This window comes from Coffea eugenioides, chromosome 11 (assembly GCF_003713205.1).
Source record: "Coffea eugenioides isolate CCC68of chromosome 11, Ceug_1.0, whole genome shotgun sequence".
In the NCBI taxonomy this organism is placed as follows: Eukaryota; Viridiplantae; Streptophyta; class Magnoliopsida; order Gentianales; family Rubiaceae; genus Coffea; species Coffea eugenioides.
In genome coordinates, this window is record NC_040045.1 from 30,836,083 (window position 1) to 30,857,440 (window position 21,358).

At 35.6% G+C, this 21,358-nt stretch overlaps 2 protein-coding genes across 2 annotated transcripts in view; both read right to left on the reverse strand.

Moving 5' to 3' along the window:
- LOC113752255 (disease resistance protein RPM1-like) overlaps window positions 1–21,358 on the reverse strand; it is an 89,359-nt gene that overhangs the window by 59,162 nt on the left and 8,839 nt on the right. The gene's annotated exons all lie outside the window — the stretch shown is intronic.
- Window positions 3,233–4,940, reverse strand: LOC113754149 (isoflavone reductase homolog PCBER-like). Its single transcript, XM_027298502.1, has 5 exons — window positions 4,645–4,940; window positions 4,417–4,551; window positions 4,059–4,305; window positions 3,752–3,955; window positions 3,233–3,643 (listed from the first exon to the last, which is right to left on the reverse strand). Exons 1-5 carry the CDS (start codon window positions 4,825–4,827, stop codon window positions 3,471–3,473), a joined length of 942 nt encoding a protein of 313 aa, XP_027154303.1. The 5' UTR covers window positions 4,828–4,940; the 3' UTR covers window positions 3,233–3,470.

Here is a 21,358-nt window from a genome sequence, read left to right on the forward strand (position 1 = left end):
AGCCCTTCCAAGCTTGAGAATGGGTGATTCAAAGGTCCTCCCTTGATTGCACAAAGAGATTTTTGCCCACTCACCAAGCAATCAGGGGAAGCAGAATCTATGTCCTTAGGAAATGAGGTAGGCAATCCATGGGGCAAGTATTTGGATCAGTCATTTAGCCATCCATAGCGGTATCCTCTGAGTTGTAAATTTCCTTTTGGTGAACCTCCTATTGAAGGATCTCTCCCTCCCTCCCTTGGATAAAAAATTTGACTCTTAGCACTATGTCCTGTTTCCTATCGGTGCTGGGGATTAACTTGTTCTCGTGTGTTACAATGCGGAGGTTGACAAAGTGTTCAAGTTTTGTTGACGATCATGATTGGTTTATTATTATCCCTTTTGTGTGGAAGGGAATTACTTGTTCAGAACTTTTGGCATTAGTGTTTTTGTCTATTGTGTATTTTACAGGAGTTTATTTCAAGGACATGCTCCATTCTGTGGTAAAGTTGAGGGGTTGCCTGACCATTATTTTCCTCCTCAATATGATGGTCATAGTCCAATGCCCCTACAGCGAATTGGCCCAAATAAGTTTGCTACCCTTTGGCTCGCAACTATGGGGCAAAAACCACCATATTGTGCTAGGTTGAGTGCGTTCACCACTTCACTGCTTGAGGAGGAGCATTCTGCTGCCCCTCTTCGGGAGGGGAAGAAGGAAAATGATACTTCTTTATAGGAAGAAGATGAAGAAGGAATCTTGTTTTGTTCCCAACATTGAATTAGGCGAAAGTCTTGAACTCGAGGTAGAGGAGCATGTTCATTTCTATGTTGACGCTATTGATGTAGTATTCCCTCAATCAGAAGTAGATGTGCATATGTAGTGGTCCGTGGTGAGGAAGGTTTTTTGAGTTCAGTTCTGAAATTGCACATATTCATGGTTGGCATTTGGGAAATTGATGAACTCGGATGTTTGATCATTTGTTGTTTAGTGTACCAAAGGACTTCCGAATCAACCATACTGTATATACTAAAGATCTTTACTTTTTTTTTGTTGTTTAGTATACCAAAGGAGCATGGTTATTCTACTAACAAGGATCTAGATGAGTGACTTGTGAGATCAAGCCTGGGGAGATGACAAGAATAAGCATATGAGGTAGATGACAAGAATAAGCATATGAGGATGTGTAGCTACAAACAGTGTATCTTAAAAAGTGCTCCCTCTTAAGGAATATGGAAGTCACAACTCACAAAGGGATAAACGCAAAAGATAAAAATCAAGAAAGGATTTGTAACACTGTATTGTGCTTGCTTTGATGTTTCCAGCTTCTTTAATTGCTGCAATAACCTTAACTTGATGAGCTACCAAATCTCCCCCGACTGCAGAGATCACTATGTCAACTTGCTTGATTGCATTTACCAACTGCTGATGATTGTGTAGATCTCCCTGTTCAGTCCATGCGTACATGTTAGTTTCCAGAATTTCTTGAAAAAAAATTGAAACAGTATTTAGACAACGAAGAAAGAAATAACAGCACACATGAAGAAATATGACTCCCAAACTGTTGAAACTCTCTATGATGGCTGCCCTTTTAGGATCTGAAATTGTGCTTTCTCGGACCAGTGCAAACGTTGGGTGCCCTGCCTTTGCACTTGCTTCCACTAAATATTTCCCGATGTTTCCAGTGCCCCCAATGATCAAAAACCTTCCTTTTCACATCCATTTCCAACTCTAGGATAGTAGACTACTGCTGCAAAATTGGATGGAAACCCTATATTGATGGGTTGAAGAGATGCAGAGATGTGCTTCGTGCCTATAGGCTGCAGTTTCCTTTTGATGCTCTATTGGCTTCTGAAATTTCTAAAGTGCTCCAAGAACCAATCAACGGAAGTTAGGCAGTTGAACATTATCACGAGGTTTCCCAAAAAATCATAGCACTAACGGATTCTTATTGGCCAAGATGCGCAATGTAATAGGAGATTGCGAAAGAGAAAGGTCAAAGTCAATTGAATGTCCTTGTGAAACTACTCATACGGGAGATTTAGTGGTAGGATTTCGTCCCTGAATTAGTGATGACCAAACCTGAAGTAAGTGCTGATGTTGAACAAAATGTTGAAGTGAACAAAAAGAGCATAAACTTAGTACTAAACGTTAACAATGTGCTAGAATCTCTTCATTTGCACCGATACCACGAGAAAAAGAAAATGAAAAGAACAACATTTTGTTTATATTTCATCATATACTGATAGAAGCCTGTATTCATAGGCATTTAATCCAAACAATACAATTAATATAAGTAATAGACACAGTTTGCTTAGACACTACAATTCAGAAACTAGTCAAGGAATGGAGTCAATCAAGAGATTTATTAATTTTTTTTGTCACAATCTATGGAATTAGCCATAAATCTCTCATTTTTAAGGGTCTCTTTTTTCTTTTTCTTTTTCTTTTTTTTTGAATTTCTTGCTCATTAATGTTTGTTGGGGCAGGTGGTATTTTGAGCTAACTTCTGTGCATTTTGGATTAGTCCAACTTCCAACCCTTAAATATTCAAACTGAAAGATATTGCAATTCGGTGTCTTAACTTCCCCATTAAGGTAGATAGTGGAGCAAAATATCTTTGACCACACAGTACATTCAGCTAGCAAAATTATTTAGTTATCTATGACTATCAAAATTACAGAAATCATGTTTAGAAAATAAGTATCAAAATGCACTAAGAATAGAGGACATATTGTTCATTAATTAACTTGAAAAGCAAACAAAATATGATTGTGCTTCCTCTATTCACAGAGGATTAAAACATGAATTTGACCAAAAAAACGAAGAACTTAAACTATGTACCAATTTTGGTATGTAGTCGGTTTGGCAGAGAATTTGAGTTGGTTTGGTATGTAGGCAACTTATCACAGACTGCTGGTGGTGGTGGTGGTGGTGGTAAACTCCGCGCTCGGAAAATCGAGAATTAAATGCCAGCTTTAGGCTTAGAGGTAACTTTTGGTTCCTGTGGATCCCTAATTTATGGTTTAGGAGGCTTCCATTTTTTTCCTCCTCAATATCATGGTCATAGTCCAATGCCCCTACAGCGGATTGGCCCAAATAAGTTTGCTACCCTTTGGCTCGCAACTGTGGGGCAAAAACCACCACATTGTGCTAGGTTGAGCGTGTTCACCACTTCACCACTTGAGGAGGAGGAGCATTCTGCTACCCCTCTTTGGGAGGGGAAGAAGGAAGATGATTCTTCTTATAGGAAGGAGATGAAGAAGGAATCTTGTTTTGTTCCCAACATTGTATTAGACAATAGTCTTCAACTCGAGGTAGAGGAGCATGTTCATTTCTATATTGACGCTATTGACGCAAAGACAGGATACAAATCAAGGACAGATTTTATTTCGATCACATTCATGACAATCCTCATCTGGAAGAAGAACAAAATCTAGTAGTACACAAGAAACTGCTGCAAAAATCTGGTAGAGCTAATCTGAAAGCATCTAAGCTAATTTGATACAAACTGGATGAGGTACTCATCAAGTGTGGTGTATTTAACATCAGGATAGAGCTCCGTTGCCTCCATGCCAAAAGAAGCCTTGATCTCAAAGTTGGCTATTTCTCCCTTCACGAAAAATGTGTATGCCAAAGACAGGAGCAATTTTAATGGCATTGAAGCCTCTGCGAAAGATACAAGAAAAGAAACCAATTTGATTAGAACGTGGAATAGTAGATGCTATTGTATTAAAAATTAGCAACTTGTGCGCTTTTTTCTTATTGTTAGATGACCTTGAATTTTCTTAAGAACTTCGTCCCCTGGAACGTAGATCTTTTCGAGGGTCTTGCCAATTTTCTTTTCCCACAATGATACTATTTCGTTGTAGGACAAGGTGTTGGCAGGGGGTGTAATGTACACGCTCTTGTTCAGAGTCCTTGGGTCATCTGCTGCTTTGATGGTGTATGCAGCAATGTCTTCTTCCTTGGTGAAAACAACTGCAACGAAACATGAAATTGAAGAAAAAATTGAGAACGATGAACTCTAAAACATGATACTAAACCAATCAAGATATGCAGCAGACAAGCCCCTTTCGGATACCTTTTGGATTTCCATCGCCAAGAATGACAATTTTGTCTCTGGGAGGACTTGCAGAGAAAGAGTCTCCAAAGTTGTTGAGGATATAATTCAAGTAACCAGCAAATCCGTTAGATACTAAATAAGTGTAAGGTATCCCTTCTGCCTCAATAGCTCTGCGGATCTCAACCTTGGTCCTGTTTAAGCTAGCAGCTGGCTCAACAGCATGCGCACGATCCACATCAACCCCAAATTCAGAAGGTAAAAATCTCTGAAACCAAATACAGCTCCTTCTTTAGGAATATGGAAGTCACAACTCACAAAGGGACAAACGCAAAAAAATAAAATCAAGAAAGAATTTGTAACACTGTATTGTGCTTACTTTGATGTTTCCAGTTTCTTTAATTGCTTCAATAATCTTAACTTGATGAGCTACCAAATCTCCCCCGACTGCAGAGATCACTATGTCAACTTGTTTGATTGCATTTACCAACTGCTGATGATTGTGTAGGTCTCCCTGTTCAGTCCATACGTACACGTTAGTTTCTATAATTTCTTGAAAAAAAATTGAAACAGTATTTAAACAACGAAGAAAGAAATAACAGCACACATGAAGAAATATGACTCCCAAACTCTTGAAACTCTCTATGATAACTGCCCTTTTAGGATCTGATATTGTGCTTTCTCGGACCAATGCAAACGTTGGGTGCCCTGCCTTTGCACTCGCTTCCACTAAATATTTCCCGATGTTTCCAGTGCCCCCAATGATCAAAATCTTGCTTTTCACATCCATTTCCAGCTCTAGGATAGTAGACTACTGTTGCAAATTGGGTGGAAACCGTGAATTGATGAGTTGAACGGATGCAGAAATGTGCTTGGCTGCAGCTTCGTGCACGGTTAATTTATAGAGGAAAAAGTATTGAAACTGGCAAGCCTGTCGCTGCAGTTTCCTTTTGATGCTCTGTTGGATTAATCAACGAAGTTTAGACAGTTGAAGATTCTCACGAGGCTTCCCAAAAAATCCTGGCACTAACGGATTCTTATTGGCCAGCATGCGCAATGAATAGTTGTCTGGTTCTTGAAAAAATTGACACGTATAGGCCGGGTGGCAATTGCGAAAGAGAAAGGTCAAAGTCAATTGAATGTCCTTGCGAAACTACTCATATGGAAAATTTAGCGGTAGGATTTTGTCCCTAAATCAGTGATGACCATGACAGGATAAAGCTCATGGCCAATATCTTATGGCAAATCTGGAAGGCACGTAACAGGATGGTATTCCACCTTGAGAGCACAGATGCAAAGCAGGTTGTTGACAAAGCACAGCTGGAGTGGATAGAGTATGAAAATGAAACTGATGCAATTGCAGGAAAACAAGTTACTCCAGAACTGGACCGGCAACAGCAACATGGCTGGGAACCACCAAAAGAAGGAGTGATCAAAATAAATACGGATGCAGCAATATCAGCCAGAATGGTAAGAACAAGTCAGGGGATAATAGCCAGGAACTGGCTTGGAAAGATTGTGAAAGCGAAAGGAATTTCTGTATGCAAGCGAGGAGATGCAAGCAGAGAAGAATCACTAGCTATAAGAAGTGCTCTAGTAATGGCAAAAGACGCAGGTTGGACTAATATAGAAGTTCAAACAGACTGCAAAGGAGTAGTGGACCAAATCAACACAGGCAATGTTCAGGAAGTAGTATTGAAACAGTCCTAGAGGACATTAATGACCTTAGACAGGATTTCGATTACTGCAAATTCTCTTTTGTTCCTAGGAAAGGAAATGGCTGCAGCCATGCTCTGGCACAGTTTGCTGCCAAGTTAGTTAAGAATGTGGAATGGGAAAATTCCTTCCCAATGTGGTTAATAGACCCAGTAAGGAAGGATATGGGGGTAATTACCCCTTTTGTAATTAATTCTTGTATTATCAAGTGTTAATAGCTGTAAAATGTTAACGTTTGTGGGGGAAAAAAAAAAGAATCAGTGATGACCAAACCTGAAGTAAGCGCTGACGAACAAAATGTTGAAGTGAACAAAAAAGCATGAACTTAGTACTAAACATTACAATGTGCCAGGAAAAAAAATGAAAAGCACAACATTATTTTTCTTTTTATATATTCATCATATACTGATAGAAGCCTGTACTCAGAGGCTTTTGGGTACAACGAATCTGAACAATGCAATTAATATAATTGATAGGGAAAATCGTTTAAAACGTTTCTCACATTTTTGTAAAATGATTTTTTTCGTCTCTCACTTTTAAAAAGTGTAATTTTACGTCTTTTACAAATTCACATCAGTCAAATTGTGTTCCTGCCTAGGTTTCCGATTAATTTTTGGCTGGAATTCACCACGTGCCTTGCACGTGATTATTTTTAGGGGAAAAATTATCAAATCATATTTCACATATAATCTGATTCATAGTCTCTCACACTTCATAAAATGAATTTTTGCGTCCCTCACTCAATCAAACCATAGTTTGTCCCCCACTCAATAAAATAAATTTTTTCGTCCCTCACATTTCACAAAATCACTAAGCAAAATCCTCGATGACAATTAAAATGTAGCAATAATTGTTAGGAGGATTAAAAAGTAGAAGCCATGAGGACACTTCTTCAATCAAACCATAGTTCGTACAATGTCATTCCTTCAATTTTGGTTCATCATCTTTTAATTCCGTGAAATTTGCTTTGTTTTACTTATAATGTTATTATTTGTTCATTATATTTTGATTTCATAACATCAAAATAGTTAATTTTAATTAATCATAATTCAGACAAGTTTGGAGCACATGCACATTCTAAATAAGAATAAATGTCTTGTTATGCTTTGATGAAAATTTGGTTTGCTAAGTTGGAAAAAAAGGTATCTCCCATAGACAATCTAACAATATATTCTTGAGCAATTTAGAATTCCATCTTGTGTTGTTCCAATTAATTGTCTCTAAAAATTATAGCTATGAGGCTAAATAAAACCAGCGGCAGAGGAGAGAGTTGGCATGGAAAGACAATCTTGAGATCGTCATGAGAATGACAATCAAATTCTTACAAACTTGAAGTGTACGAATTTGGTATGATAACTAGCACATTATACTACATTTAAATTGCAAACAGAAAATGGAAGTGTAATATTTTAGATAAATCTTGGCAAAATTTGAGACAAGAACATGATCTTCTACATAAAACCCTTCGTTTTCTTCCTTTTTATTTCCTTTGGGTTTTGTTTTGTTTTCTATATTTCTTTTTTCAAGTCAATGGTCTTATTTTTTTATTATTATGTTTCTTGATTGCAACTTTTTGTGTGATAGAGAAAACCTATGCATGAGTACAGGTCGAGAAAGATCAAAGATGCAAGCAACGTATTATAATTTCCTTTGACTTTCTTTTTTTTTTTATTATCTCAATAGATTATCTTATTAAACGGAAAAACAAAGTTACAAGCGCCAATGCTCAAAAAACTACCCCTCCCTCACAACAACCTGGCGGAGGGATGGCACTCCTAGCCTATCTAGAAATAAAGCTCCTTGCGCTAAATGGGGCAAATCCGAAGCTGCCAAATATATATCGTCACGGGCCTGCTGACAACCAGTATTCGCCAATGTATCCGCGACCTGGTTCGCCTGACGGTAACAGTGAAGAATCCGAGGAAAGTGAGACGCCACCCCGATCAACTGCTGCACCTCAGTGTGAATGCCCCATGGGCAACGTACTAATCGATTCAAGATGCGGACTAAAACCAACGAGTCCAGTTCAACGTCCAGGGTATCGATTCCCCTCTGGAGACACAACTTGACCCCAAACAATAGGGCGCGGGCCTCAGCCTGCATGCTCGAAGCCAAACCGAAACTACATGAAAATGCCAGCACCATCCTCCCCCCCATCACACAGCACCCCCCCTCCTCCACTCAAGCCAGGGTTACCCTTAGAACAACCGTCCGTGTTAAGCTTTAGACTTCCGTAGAAAGGTCGCACCCATTTCACCAACCTATGTGAGACCGCCGTTTTCCATGTTGATGTGGCCAAATAAAACTGGATCCACGACCACGACGGAACCCGGCAGTCCGGAAACTAGATCCTGAACAACTGTAGCATCTCTGAGAAGATCAATTGACATACATGTGCCCCCACAATCCTCTTGCCCTCGTACTTCATACCGTTGCGAGCCTTCCAGAGATGCCAGCAGATCATCAAAGGGACAACCTGATGGACAAACCTCAAAGGCTTATTCCGTTGTCGTCCCTCCCACCAGGCTGCCATGCATACGCGAAACGAAGACCCTGACCAACCTACTCCAACTGGAGCCCCAAAGAACCTCCACACATACTGTGTCATAACCCCATCACCAAACAAATGCTCCGTAGTCTCAATCTCAGGAGATGGGCAGAACGAACATCGAGAAGGTCCCTGAATCCCCAACTTCCATACGGAACAATCCAAGGGGAGGCGATCCCGCAGCAAGCGCAAGAGGAAAAATAAAACTCTCAGCAGCACCCCTAGATGCCAAATGCGATTGAATAGCGGCGAAGGCCCAGAATGATGCTGGACCAAGGAGAAAGCCGTCTTGAGCGTAAAACAGCCCGATGGCTCCGGTCGCCAAACCATTAGGTCAGGAAGCGACCCGACAGGTGGGTGCATTCGGCCAATCTCCGCAACTATACCTAGAGGTACCCATTGTGAAATCCTGCGGACGTCCCAGGAACCGCCTTGCACAAAGCCCGCCACCTTGTGGTCCGACACGCTATCCAACCGATCCGCCAGCCCCCCAGTACCTAGCCAATTGTCAAACCAAAAATTAGAGCTCCCGGACCGGATGATCCATCCAATGTGCCTCTCCGCCAAGGCTCGGACTTTCACCATCCTTCTCCACCCCTCTGAGCCCTTCTCGGACTAAGTTTACTGTAATTTCACTTCAATAGAAAGGAATAAGTTGTAAATAAGGAACCAACTTTAGCCATTCTTGGAGTTGAGAATCATTGTCTTCCTTTGCTTCAGCTTCTCTTCTCTGAGGAAAGCTTTCATGCTCCCGAGTTCATCTTTGATGAATTGAACATCTGATATAATCCCTCCCAAAAGCGTGATCTCTTGGGAAAGCAAGGTTGAGAGCTGGTTAATCAAAAAACCTACAACACTCTCTGCCATGGTGCTCAACCAAATTTCTCAAGAGTCGGTTTTCTTATCAAGAAAATTTTGAGAGTTGTTCCAAATTTCAAAAAATATGCTATTTTTCTTTTTCTTTCTTTCTTTTGTAGTATAGAGGATGCAGAATTATATGAATTTGAAAGAATAGCTATTCAAGAATGATATGATTTTGGGAACATATGTTTTTTTTTCCCTTTGTGGTATAGACGATGAGTTTTGTTTGGCACTTTGGCAGTACAAATCAAAAGTTATTATAGTCAAAAAGTATATAGACTATAGAGCATAACCTATAAAAATAGGTAAAGAATAACTATTCTCTTGGGCTAAGAAAGGCACAGAGAAAATTTTGGATTTCTTTTGATTGTTTAAATTGGAAAGGAAGGTATTTGTCATGTGGAATCTAACAATCTTCAGATAATGTTCAGTTCCTTCTTATGTTTTCTTAATTTGCTCCAAAAAGAAACGGCTAGCTATGATTCTAAGTAAAAGCAATAGATAGGAAAAAAAAAATGCTGTTCCTAAGATCCAACTTACTTTGGTAAGGATGACAATCAGATAAAGGTAAAATCCTTGATTTACCTTGATTTATCTCTTATGCCTTCCCTTTATCTCTTCTCACTTACAAGCTTTGGGAAAAAAATGTCTTTTATTTTGGGGCTATAAAGGATGCATTTTACATGATCTATCCAATCCAAGAGTGATAGTAGTTTCAAAGGAAATCGTTCTTGAAATTAATACTTTGGTAATACTTGCAAAGTAACATAAAGTCATTGTAATGAAATAAAGAAAGGTTTGCCTACCTGCAACGAAAAACATATTAAGCATAACCTAAGAAATGGCCCAAGGATATTAGAATACACATATTCTCATGCTAAGAAAGGCAACGATAAAATTTTGATTAGTTGAGTTGGAAAGCAAGGTATTTGTCATAGTCAATCTAACAATATTGTTGAGAAATGTTCAACTCCCCTTCTATGTTGTTTTGATTGGCTTCCAAATGTGTAGCTAAGATTCTAAATAAAACCAGCTGAAAAGAAAAAGTTGACATGAGAAAGACGATCTACGGATTTTAGGATGATAATAACCACGTCATAATTCATTTCAAATGCCAATGGAGATTGGAAACTGAACTATTTGGAGTGTCATTGAGGAAAACGTACGTCTATAGGCAGTTGCAGAAGAACTTGTATATAAGAAAGTGCTTTTTTGCAGAAAGCTCCTCCCTCTGTCTCTATCTCTCTTTCTATTTCATATATAGTCACTTAAACATATAGATATGTAGTTTTATATAAAATGGAAAATGAGAAGAAGTAACTCCAATCATAAGAAATGACCTAAAGGCGCTCGAGGGACGCGTGTGATGAAGTTATAATATTTAATTAATCCTTCTATTATTTCATGTATATCTACAAAATACCCCTATAATTTTATGAAAAGTTGTTCCTCCCCTCCTTCCCCTCCCCCAATATTTTGTTTGGTACTTGAGTAAGTGATAAGAGTTTATTTTACGTATTTTTAAGTGCATTTTATTAGTTAATTTTGAGTTGATTATTTAGTTTTATAAATAAAATAAAGAGGTTTTTGGGTAAAATTATATATTTTTGGTAAAAGTAGATAATATTGCATTTTTAGTGATTTTAATGGTAAAAACTTCATTTTTATGCAGGAATGATGATTCAATCACCAAAGGATGTCAAATGAGGTGAAAATAGAAATTTGGTGATGAATTCAAGTGGTAACAAGAAGAATGAAGTGAAAAACGTTCAAGTGAGGAAATGCAATACAAGTCAGTTTTGACACTCTTTGGTATTTTGACCATATCTGGAGCTGCACTTATCGGATTGAGGTGTTCTTTATACCATTTTAAAGCTAAGAAAGAGACCTACAATTCGTATGAGACAGCGAAATCCAATTCTGCCATTTTCATGGACAAAAAGTCAGAATACAAAAGCTGCATTCTGTGGTCGGAAGTTAAAACAGAGGTTTGACCAGGTGTTAGTATTTCGATCATATCTCAGGCTACAAAACTCTGATTTGGATTATTTTTGAAGCATTGGAAATCTAACTCAAAGAGCTACAACTTTTGTGTTTTGCACAAAAGCCAGTTCGGTCTTCATCATGGAGAAAATCGCAGTTGAAATAAGGCCAGAGTGAAAACGCGAGTTTATGCCGCGTTTTGTAGCCGAAAATCTGCAATTTGCTTAGTCATTCCTCTTGTGTTCAGACTACTTTCCACCTATAAGTTGCAAGGGAATTCGGTGCACATGCTTCAGAAGACCAAAGGGCAAGAAAGGTGACAGGTTGTCAGCCTGTGCAATAATAAAAACCTGCTCAGTTAAAGTTAATTTCTGTAGATAGTGGTAAGCAGGGTCGAATCCACAGGGACTGGGTGTAATTGTTTCTTTTCAAATTCACAGTGACAAGGGGGGTGTTTTTGTGCAGAAGGTGACAATCCAAGAAGTTCAACTAAAATCTAAAAAAAACTACTAAAAATTAAATAAAAAATTACTAAAATCAAATGAGTGATAATTAAGGATCTAGCCAAGGAATAACTTCAGCAATGGTTCACCTAATTGATCATCGATAAGCAAAGGCAATTCCAATTATTTACTAATAAATAGGTTATAACTGCCAAACAAGCGATGACAGTCAACCCCTCCTTACTGTGTCGATGATTAAGGTACGCCCGTTAATCACTGCTCTAATTGAAAAACAATCCTAGGTACGCCCATAGAATTTAATTCCCCAATTACCTTACGTATTAGAATAGCCCTATTCTAACCAAATAACGCACTACCAGGGTTATTTTAGATTAGCCCGCGTATCCCCCTAACACAAACCCAATCATGTCAGTTATCACTATTTTGAGACAATTAAACAATTACGGATTTAACGTCCCAATTGACAATAGATTATCAAATTAACCAATTATCCGGATCCAAGACAATCAATTAATTAAACAATCATAAGCACTGCAATCAAAGAATATGCGAATACCAATAAATAAAAGAAAAATATAAAATTAAATCGATCTCATAATTTTTAGGTGAACCAGAGCCTTCGTTACTCCTTGACTAGAGTAGTGAAATTTAATTCATCTCTATAGAGAAAATTCCATGCGAAAATTCAGCAATAATTGTCGAGGACATCCTTCTCTATATGATGAAGGAATCCGAATAATTAAGAATGAAAGAAAAAGTACAAAGTGGAAGAGGATGCTAATGTCTTCTCCCTAGCCTCTAGCCAGGGGCTTACGGGATTAATTCCCCAAGTGAAGTCACGGCTGCCCCCAACTCCATTTGTTGCTTTTATTTGTTTCTATCTTGCGGCCGGCCCTACTCCCAAAAGCACTAGAGTCCTAATCAAACTTTGGCTTTTTTCTTTCCCGCTGAGCTGCCAAAGTAAGTTTCCTTTCTATGCCAAACTTCTGGACTTGTGAAGACCTGAGTTGACATGACCCCGCCAGACAGCACTTGGAATGCGAGATTTTCACTCATTTTATTATATTTTGCTCCTAGTCCCTATGATAAGTACAAATGCCAAAAATGAGTAGAATTTGACAATTAATCCACATTGGATCAGGTAATAGGGGAAATTAATAATAAAATAAATAATAAAATTACACCCTATCAAAAGGGGGCTTATTTTCAAGTCAAAAATATTGGTTTTTGACTATGCTAACAAAGTGGAGATTTGGGAATCAAAGGTTAGAATTTGACTTGGAAAAATGGAGCCTTTGAGTAGTTTTTATGCAGAGACATTGAGGGAGGTCTGGACATCCAGACGTAGCTAGTATTCTCACAAAAAAAAAATATATAGTCTCTCTAGCTAGGTACTTGCAAGGGACAATTGAGGTTTCATCTTGTAATCATCTAAGTTCAAGACAAAGGAGATTTTTGGAAGGTTTCACCATATCTTGGCTAAGACTTTCTTTACTCTTTTTGTATTTGTAATTCATGATGATTTGTATTAATGAAGTTATGAGTGTTTCATCATGCATGAGTAGCTAATTTCCTTTATCTAGGAAGTAGATGAAGCTTATGGCCAAGTGATATGAAGTGATTGTGATTTATACTTGTTATATCTTGTATTAACTTATCTACTTGTGTATGTTGGATTACTTGTTGTTGTTTGATCACCAATAGCAGGTTTATAGTTGTTTTTACTCATTGAGAAATTGTAAAAATAATGGAATGACATAAGTAGAGATTGAGTAGTATATTCATGAGAATAGAAATACATTCAAGTGGATGAAATCTACATTTCCTGTATGCACAAAACAGATTTAGTATTTACCAAGATATTAGGAAAAACTAATCTGTTTTAACCCATTATTATCATGAGAATGTGATTTTGGTATTGTTGGAAATGAATCCTTGGTTAAACAAGAGTAGTAACAAGTTTTAAATTCATTCGTTTTAGATCTTTTGTGTTATATGTGGAATCTACATCCCTAGATCGTAATATTTAGTGAATTCTACTCCTATTGTGAAATTGCATTTATCTAGTTAAGAATTTTTGTAGTTGAATTAAATTCTGAATTTTCTGCTCAAATTTATTGTGAGTCTAAATAATAGGGTAAATTAATAACTAATAATTGTTTTAATTACTCCTCATGGGATCGACCCGATACATATCCAATATTACGATTTTGGCCTGTATACTTGCAGTAAAACGGGTATAATTCGGAATTAAACTTGTACTTAAAGTAAAAACCCGTCAGTAAGGGCAATACAAACATTTCAAATAATGATTGTACAAAGACTCCTCTATGTCAAATTTTTAATTTATATAAAATTACAGTGGGGATTATGTGAATTTTTTGAAAGATTAGACTTTAAAAGAATCATGGGGTGATAGACTAAACCACACTAAATACATAGTTATTTACCCTGTATCCTAGTTATGGATCTTGTTTTTGCAATGCAGCATTATGACTGCCAAGTTATAAGATGAGACTTTTCCTTGTTCGGCTGAAAAGCTTTTCATATGCGAGTTTACTATCAAGAAACTAGCTTCAAACGTCTGTTTCTTCTGGCGCAGAAGTTAGAAGATCACGAAGATATTCAAAATCATAATCTGAAACTGAAGTCCGGCTTCCAACTGAAGTCAGCATAATAAGTTTTTTTGCATTAATCCGTACAATCTGTAGCTATAGATGGAATAATAAGCACTACACCAAACTTCATTTTTATACCCTTTGAACTTTGTTATGTTAGCTTAAAATGTTGGTCCTAAATATCTTTGCACTTTATCCTATTTTAATACATCTGTTAGGAGGGTGATACTGTCAGAGCAATTACGTTCTTTCTAGAGCACTTTACAACAAATATCCATATGATCATTACAAAAGTTTAACACTAAGTTAGACATAGGATCACCATATATTTCAGACCACTCCGTCCCACTCTCGTTGCCCCATCTCTCTCAAAAATCTCAATGTCCACCGATCGCGAAAATTGCATATTCAAAAGTCCGAAAGTGTTCAAAGCCACATTCATCATAAACTACCAGTGTAAGACTTCAACAGGTAAAGGCATTAGCCAGAGCCCATCTACCATAAACATTTGCAAGCAACTTGCAATGGAGTTTCTTTTACTTGAAAAAAAAATGTGATGAAGTATATGAGCAAATTACTAGAAATATGACACGATTATCACAAATAAACAGCATGCTTTTCGTTTATGTAATATGAACTGTTAGTTACATGTAGTTTCTTAGCTATCTTTATTTTTTCTTGGTATAATAGATTTGTAAGTTTTTTTTTTTTTGTTTATTTGTGTGTTTTTCTATTTGTTTTGGTAGAATTTGGACCCCACCTTCTACTAGGGTTGTGAAGTGGTGTCTTTGAGTTCAATAACACATCAACATGCATCAAGGAGCATTGTGCAAGTAAGAAGAAAACTTGATTAATTAATCTTATATTAGTTTGACAAGTCACTATTGTAACTTCACACGTTTTCTAACAATTTTTAGCATTAGGGACAGAATCTGCTAAATAATGATGACATTGACCAACAAGTTGCTAAAGATGAAAAACATTGAATGAAAACGCTTTTGAATAAATGGACGATGAGATTGTGGTCATGGATTAGTTATGCCTGTCAATGGATTAAACCAATTTGATTTTGACTGTCAATTATTGGAATGTTTCGTCAATTGTTCTACATTTGCCTAAAACCACAAACTTTATGGAGAAGATTTTTTTTTTTTTTGGGTTAAAACATTAAGGATCATTTTCGCGTAAGCTAAACATTTGGGATTAAAACTGCATTTCTTCCTCATTTCACTATCTCTTCTTTGATTTTCTCAAAAGAATAAACCTTTTGAATTGATTTTTTAAACAATCGAAACAGCCTTCTTGAACTTATTTTTTTTGTTCTTTACATGCGAAGAAAGAACTTCATTTAAAAATGGAAATAAGATAAATGTTTGAATACTTCTATTCGTGTCAAGCTTAAATTCTTTTCATCAATTTTCTGAACTACCAACCTCAATTAAAAAGAAAAGACTTCTTCAATAAACCCTAATAAAACTTGCGTACCTAGCCTCAAACGTAATCAAACCCTAATTGCCTATTAATCAGTTTGTCTATTCATTAACTACTGCAATTGCCCTAAGGCTTCACAGTTGCTATAAAATAGTTCCTTTGCCTTTTTCTTCACTACCAAAACCGTTCTTTCCCTACCATTGTACATTTTCTAGCAATGGCAAAAGCTTAAAATTGCAAGGGCCTACTTGATCACATGAAACTGGAGGAAATCAATGATATTTCAAAACCACAAGTTTGGAAGAATTCCTGAATTTTATCAATTGCTTCTATCTTCCATAGGTAATATTTCTAAAGATTGATCTTTTTCATTAATTTTTTTGTTTTATTAGAAGCATATATGTTACAAGTTTGAACATAACAATTCAATATTTTAATTAGAGATCTTTTTTTTTTGGATAATTTAAGTTATAAAAAATAATATATGTGTAGAAAAGAGGTCAATTTGTAGTAGTATGCCAATATATTGGCTTTTTTTGGATTGCCATTCTCTGGACAAAAATCTCATACTTTTTGGGAATATTTTCTTGACACATTTTTCAATAATCTTTTTACATCATATACATCACATCTAAAAAAAAGTGTTACAATACTTTGTTTCTAAAAAAGCCCGTTTAAAAAATGCAATCCAAACAATATAATTCCATGATCAATCATAGTTTCATTGCAATTAGGAACTTTTTTCTACCGTTAGAATAAAAAAGCTAAAAAAAGAAAATTAGAACCTCGACAACAAAATCGATCATGTGACTTGACTTTCATGATTACTTGAAATAATTCTAGTCAAGGTGAAAATAACTTGTAGTTTTTTGGGTAAAGGTCAAAAGGCTGTTTGGGTACAAAAGAATATAGTAGCAAACTATTGGTTTAAATTTAATTTCATTTAAATCAATAGAAGGGAAGGATTGCCTCGGATTTTTGTGCTAATTCATTTCCCTCTCAATATGAGTAAGAAAGGGAATTTGGGAATCCGATGATTGGAGTAGGAGTTTGCTTGGTTCGATAGGTTAGTTTGGTAATTTTGATTATGACATGTGCTTTATTATATTTTAGGAATATAAGAGAATTTGCCAAAACTTATATCTCTTTAACAATTTTTAAATCTTTCTATTACTACTACTCAAATTTTTGCAAAGGGAGAAACACGTTTTGGTACTCAATGTTTGACTTGTATATCAAACTGGTCCGAATGTTTTAGCCAAAATAAATCTATTATCCAAATTTTCCAATTTTGACTTTACATTTTTAGTTCCTAATGTTTGAAGTTTCGATTAATATGGTCCCTTTAGTTTCAAGTAGTTATAGCTGGGGGCTTTAAAATGGAAAAAAAATGTGAATTGAATTAAAGATATGACAAATGTCTTCCTAAAATCCCTAAAAAATTTTCCTAAAAACACTTTATGTCAACACAATAACATCTTTGACTTAAAGAGTTTTATTTTTTTTGAATAAGTTACAATCGGATGACAATATATCCATAATATATAAAATAAAAAAAAAGGAGAATTCTAGTTTTAATATAAAATTTATTAGCATTCAAACTAGTCTACTACACAAGTTCTTGCATGACTTGTGCACATAGTCCTTAATTTGTTATAGTTAGGAATTGTAATTATAAAAGCTAGTAAACATAAATACCAATATGAAGTGCTTTTACTCATTATGGGTTAATTATCAATTAATTACTAATAGTATAAAACAATTATTACGTATATTATACCAAATCTGAGACCAATTATGCAAAAAGGAAGAAGTATACGAGACATTAGTGACATGAATAAATGAAATAAAAAATAAAAAGTTTAATTAGAATTGCTAGTACCCATTTAAGATAATAATGGTAATTTGATTTTAACCATTACTCATTTATTGACTTTTCCATCAAATGTCCTTAATGCAACTAGTATCAGAAATCTTGAGGACCACATTTATTTTGGCCGGAACATGAGAGACTAATTTAGCACATATGCTAAAAATTGGAGACTAAAACTACAAATCACCCCATTTTCAAATGAAAAATCTACACCTTCTTTTGTTTTATTTTTGTACACACATGTGATTTTTTTTTTCTTTTTTCACCTTTGATAGCACACAATGGTCCAAACCAACTGACATCTGCTAATAGATTCAACTATTAAAATGACTGTGTGAATTGTGAGGACGGTAATATGTAGAAAAATTTTGTTTGGTAGGATTTTGGGTAGATTGACTAAATCATTTAGTTTAAATTACATTTTAGTAAACTAAGTGGAAGAACTAGGTATAAAACCTCATTTATACCCAAGAAAGAAAGAGGGGGGAAAATAAATATAAGTCTTGTCTGCCATACAAATTACAATCCATTAATTCAATATACTGAAAGGGATAATTTCACATGCCTCCCCTGAGGTTTTTGAGAATTACAAGATGCTCCCCTCAAGTTCTAAAAATTACACCAACCTCTCCTATTTTATTATTTAATTAACATTTTCGACCCAAAATGCTAGATATTTTTTTTCAAAAATCCTGTAATGCCCTTGAGTTATAATTCACAACAAAAATAAAAAGGAAAAAAAAATGGTTCATAGTCTTTATTTCATTCATCCTTACTTGTTATCACTATTACCTACCTTCAATGTCCAAATCACCACTAAATAAATACATATCTTTGTTCTAATGTTCCTCTTTTCCTTAAAAATTGTTGATACAGACCATTGTATCAATTATAAATGCCGCTTCAGATGCCCAAAAGCTTACTTATAATCTTATATCAATATCAAATTTTACTTAATACATTACAATATTTATCAATATCCATAAATTTCAATTCCATGGTTGCCACATTTTTAATACAAAATAATCTAAATCATCACTACTAATATCAATATCCAATATACTCTAGTGGCACAGAGTTCAAAAACCAAATTCTCTCTATAGAAATAACATCAATAATTGTAAATTAAAAATAGAAACACAATGCAATTATACATATATCAGGAACATTTTTTTTCATAACAACCATAACAGTATAACTCATATTTAGTTTCTATTCCACTTCCTATCCTTAATTTTTTATTTTGTATCACTACCACTATCCTCATCTCCATCTAATTTGAAAATGAAATTATCATTCAATTTATCATTTGTCAATTTCAATTTGCTAATGTCTATCAAAAATTGGAAACAAAAATGAGCATAAAGAAACTATTTAATAATAATAAAAAAGAGAGAATTGGGAATAGATACCGAGATATGTAAGTATTGGTGGTTTGGTGTGTATGGTGATTTTATTAGTGACGACAGTATATGATAAAGAGTTAAATGGGAAATAGTGTAGTTTGAGTTATTGGTAGATAATAATAAGAAGTTTTATTATTTGATAAAATTTTTCAACGAGTTGACAATTAATGAAGGGTATTGTTATCTTTTGATCATGTTAAGGGAGGTTTTGGTAATTATATAAACCTTAAGGGAGTCGAGTGAAATTGTCAAAAATCTCAGGGAGATTTCTGAAATTATCCCATACCGAAATTGAAACCCAAGTAGACTCGGAAAGGAATGAATGGCCGAAAAACTTGGGACACCAAAAACAGAAGAAAAAGCAAAAGAATTGGCGGAAGAAGCAATGAGTGGAACTGAAAACCAAGGAGGAGCTGAAGCCATGGGAGCAGCATTCTGCTGTGATCAGCATTCCTCGTTTTGATTACAACGCCCCTTCTTCTCTCCTCAATCATTCCCACTCCGGCTTCCTCATCACCTGCCCCATCGCCATCAGTAAGGCCTCTCTTCCCATCTCTTCTGTGCAGAAAGTTATGTTCTTTTTTACTCTTCTGTTTTGTTATTTTTGTAATTTATTCGCTTCTTTTATGTAATTTGCATCTGGGTTTTTGAAAATTTTCAATTTGATTGTTTGGGTTAGTTTGGGCAGTGTGGAGATTGATAAAAATGCTTCCTTTGTCTATGTAGAGAGGGAGAATAGTGCAACAAAAGAAGCCATGTCAATTCTTGAAAAAGTAATGAATTCTGCTGGTTTTGTTTCTTCTCAGTTCTCGGGAACAATGTCAAAATAAGGAAATTTTAGACATAAAGAAAATTCATGCTAACTTGAGAATCAGGACAGTTGAATTAGTTTACTGAAGTTAGTTTGGTGGGATTCTTAATTTCTTAGCAAGGTTGGGAACTTGGCGCTTTTGTAAGTGAATAAGACTGTAGCGGGCTTGAATTACCGGTATAATGTGTTTGCTGCTGTAATTGTTTTGGTTTAAGATGAATAGTAGCAATGTTATGGAATAGATGTTTGAATGATTAAGCGTAAGTAAACAGCAAATGGGATGGCAACTATTAGATAAAACTCGTGAAGTTTGGAGAACTGGGTGAGCTATGCAGAAGGTAGGTACAGGCATGTTGTATTCTTCAAACGCATTAGGTATTAAGGGAGGGAGGAAAAACAAACAAACTAAAGTTGTTTTCCGTTTTAAATGTGATAAATGTATGGAAATGAAGTGTAATGCTAATGGTCTTCATTTGTGAGAAAAATGGCAAAATAATGCAGTCGACACTGTTTTCATCTGTTGAACTTAGTTTAGGAAAAACGTTTATCATTTTTGGGTTCTAAACTTGATTAAGATTTCAGTTGGCAGACAACCAGAAGGATAAGATGTCAATTATCCTGCCAATAGGTTATTAACATCTGAGTCTAGTAGCTGGCTTTAAATTTTTTTGCTGATGATCTTCCACTTCACGCATTTATTTGTAATTAGTGCATTGTTAGGTCACAGATTAATATGGTTTATTCCTTGTTTACATCTCTTATTCACCTTGCTTTGCTCACACTCTGTCATTTGTCACTTGGTTCAATCAAGTGACTCCGCTTAAGTCTGCTGTGCCTTCTTGAGTAAATGACATGATTTGTCATCCACAATGCAACACTGGTTTAGTTCTTTATCACCCACATCTTTCCAGTGTGTATATATGAATGGGTTACTATTTTCCTTGAATTTGAAGAGGCATATGTATACATAGTCAGCTTAAGCTTGAGTACACTACTTATATAGGTTAAGGACAAATTCACCTTACTAATATAGAAGTTTTGCATTGTTTTCTTTGAAAATAAAACAGAAACAATTTATAGAAGATATGCAATATTTTGTACCGTAAGAAAAAAAATTATAAATATAAAAGCAATTTAATAAGGATATGATTATATTTCTCTGGAGAATGACATGGTCTTAAGAAATCATAATTCTGTTAGGAGAAGACCATGAGTCCAATTTTGTAAGACATTTTAGACATCAGTATTGCATGCATGAATTATTTAGCTGATTGCCAATCATGTAGCATATGGTCTTAAGAAATAGATATGTAAGCATCATTTTTGCTTTTAAAAATAGAAAGGCATTCTTTGTTGCCGTATCTTTGGATAATGGTCCTTTGTCCATACTTAAAGGAACGTATATAAGCGTGAGATGTTGCACTCTTCTAGGACTATAAGGAACCAAATAATAGGAGGACGATTTAGAGTTTGCTTAAAAACTTGTGGCAGACAACTTTTAGGAATTGTTTTTGGATATATTTACACCAGAAGCCAAGCATTGCCGCAGCTTATCACCATGTGAAAGAGATGAATGAGTTTCAGTCATATTTGAAGTCCCCTCCAAAGCC

What these genes read in the sequence shown, in the direction of transcription:
- LOC113754149 (XM_027298502.1), bottom strand. Translation starts at nt 4,827, where the DNA reads ATGGATGTGAAAAGCAAGATTTTGATCATTGGGGGCACTGGAAACATC. An exon ending in TGGGAGTCATATTTCTTCAT is followed by an intron (nt 4,552 to 4,644) that starts GTGTGCTGTTAT and finishes TGGACTGAACAG; the next exon opens with GGAGACCTACACAATCATCA. An exon ending in AAGAAACTGGAAACATCAAA is followed by an intron (nt 4,306 to 4,416) that starts GTAAGCACAATA and finishes ATTTGGTTTCAG; the next exon opens with AGATTTTTACCTTCTGAATT.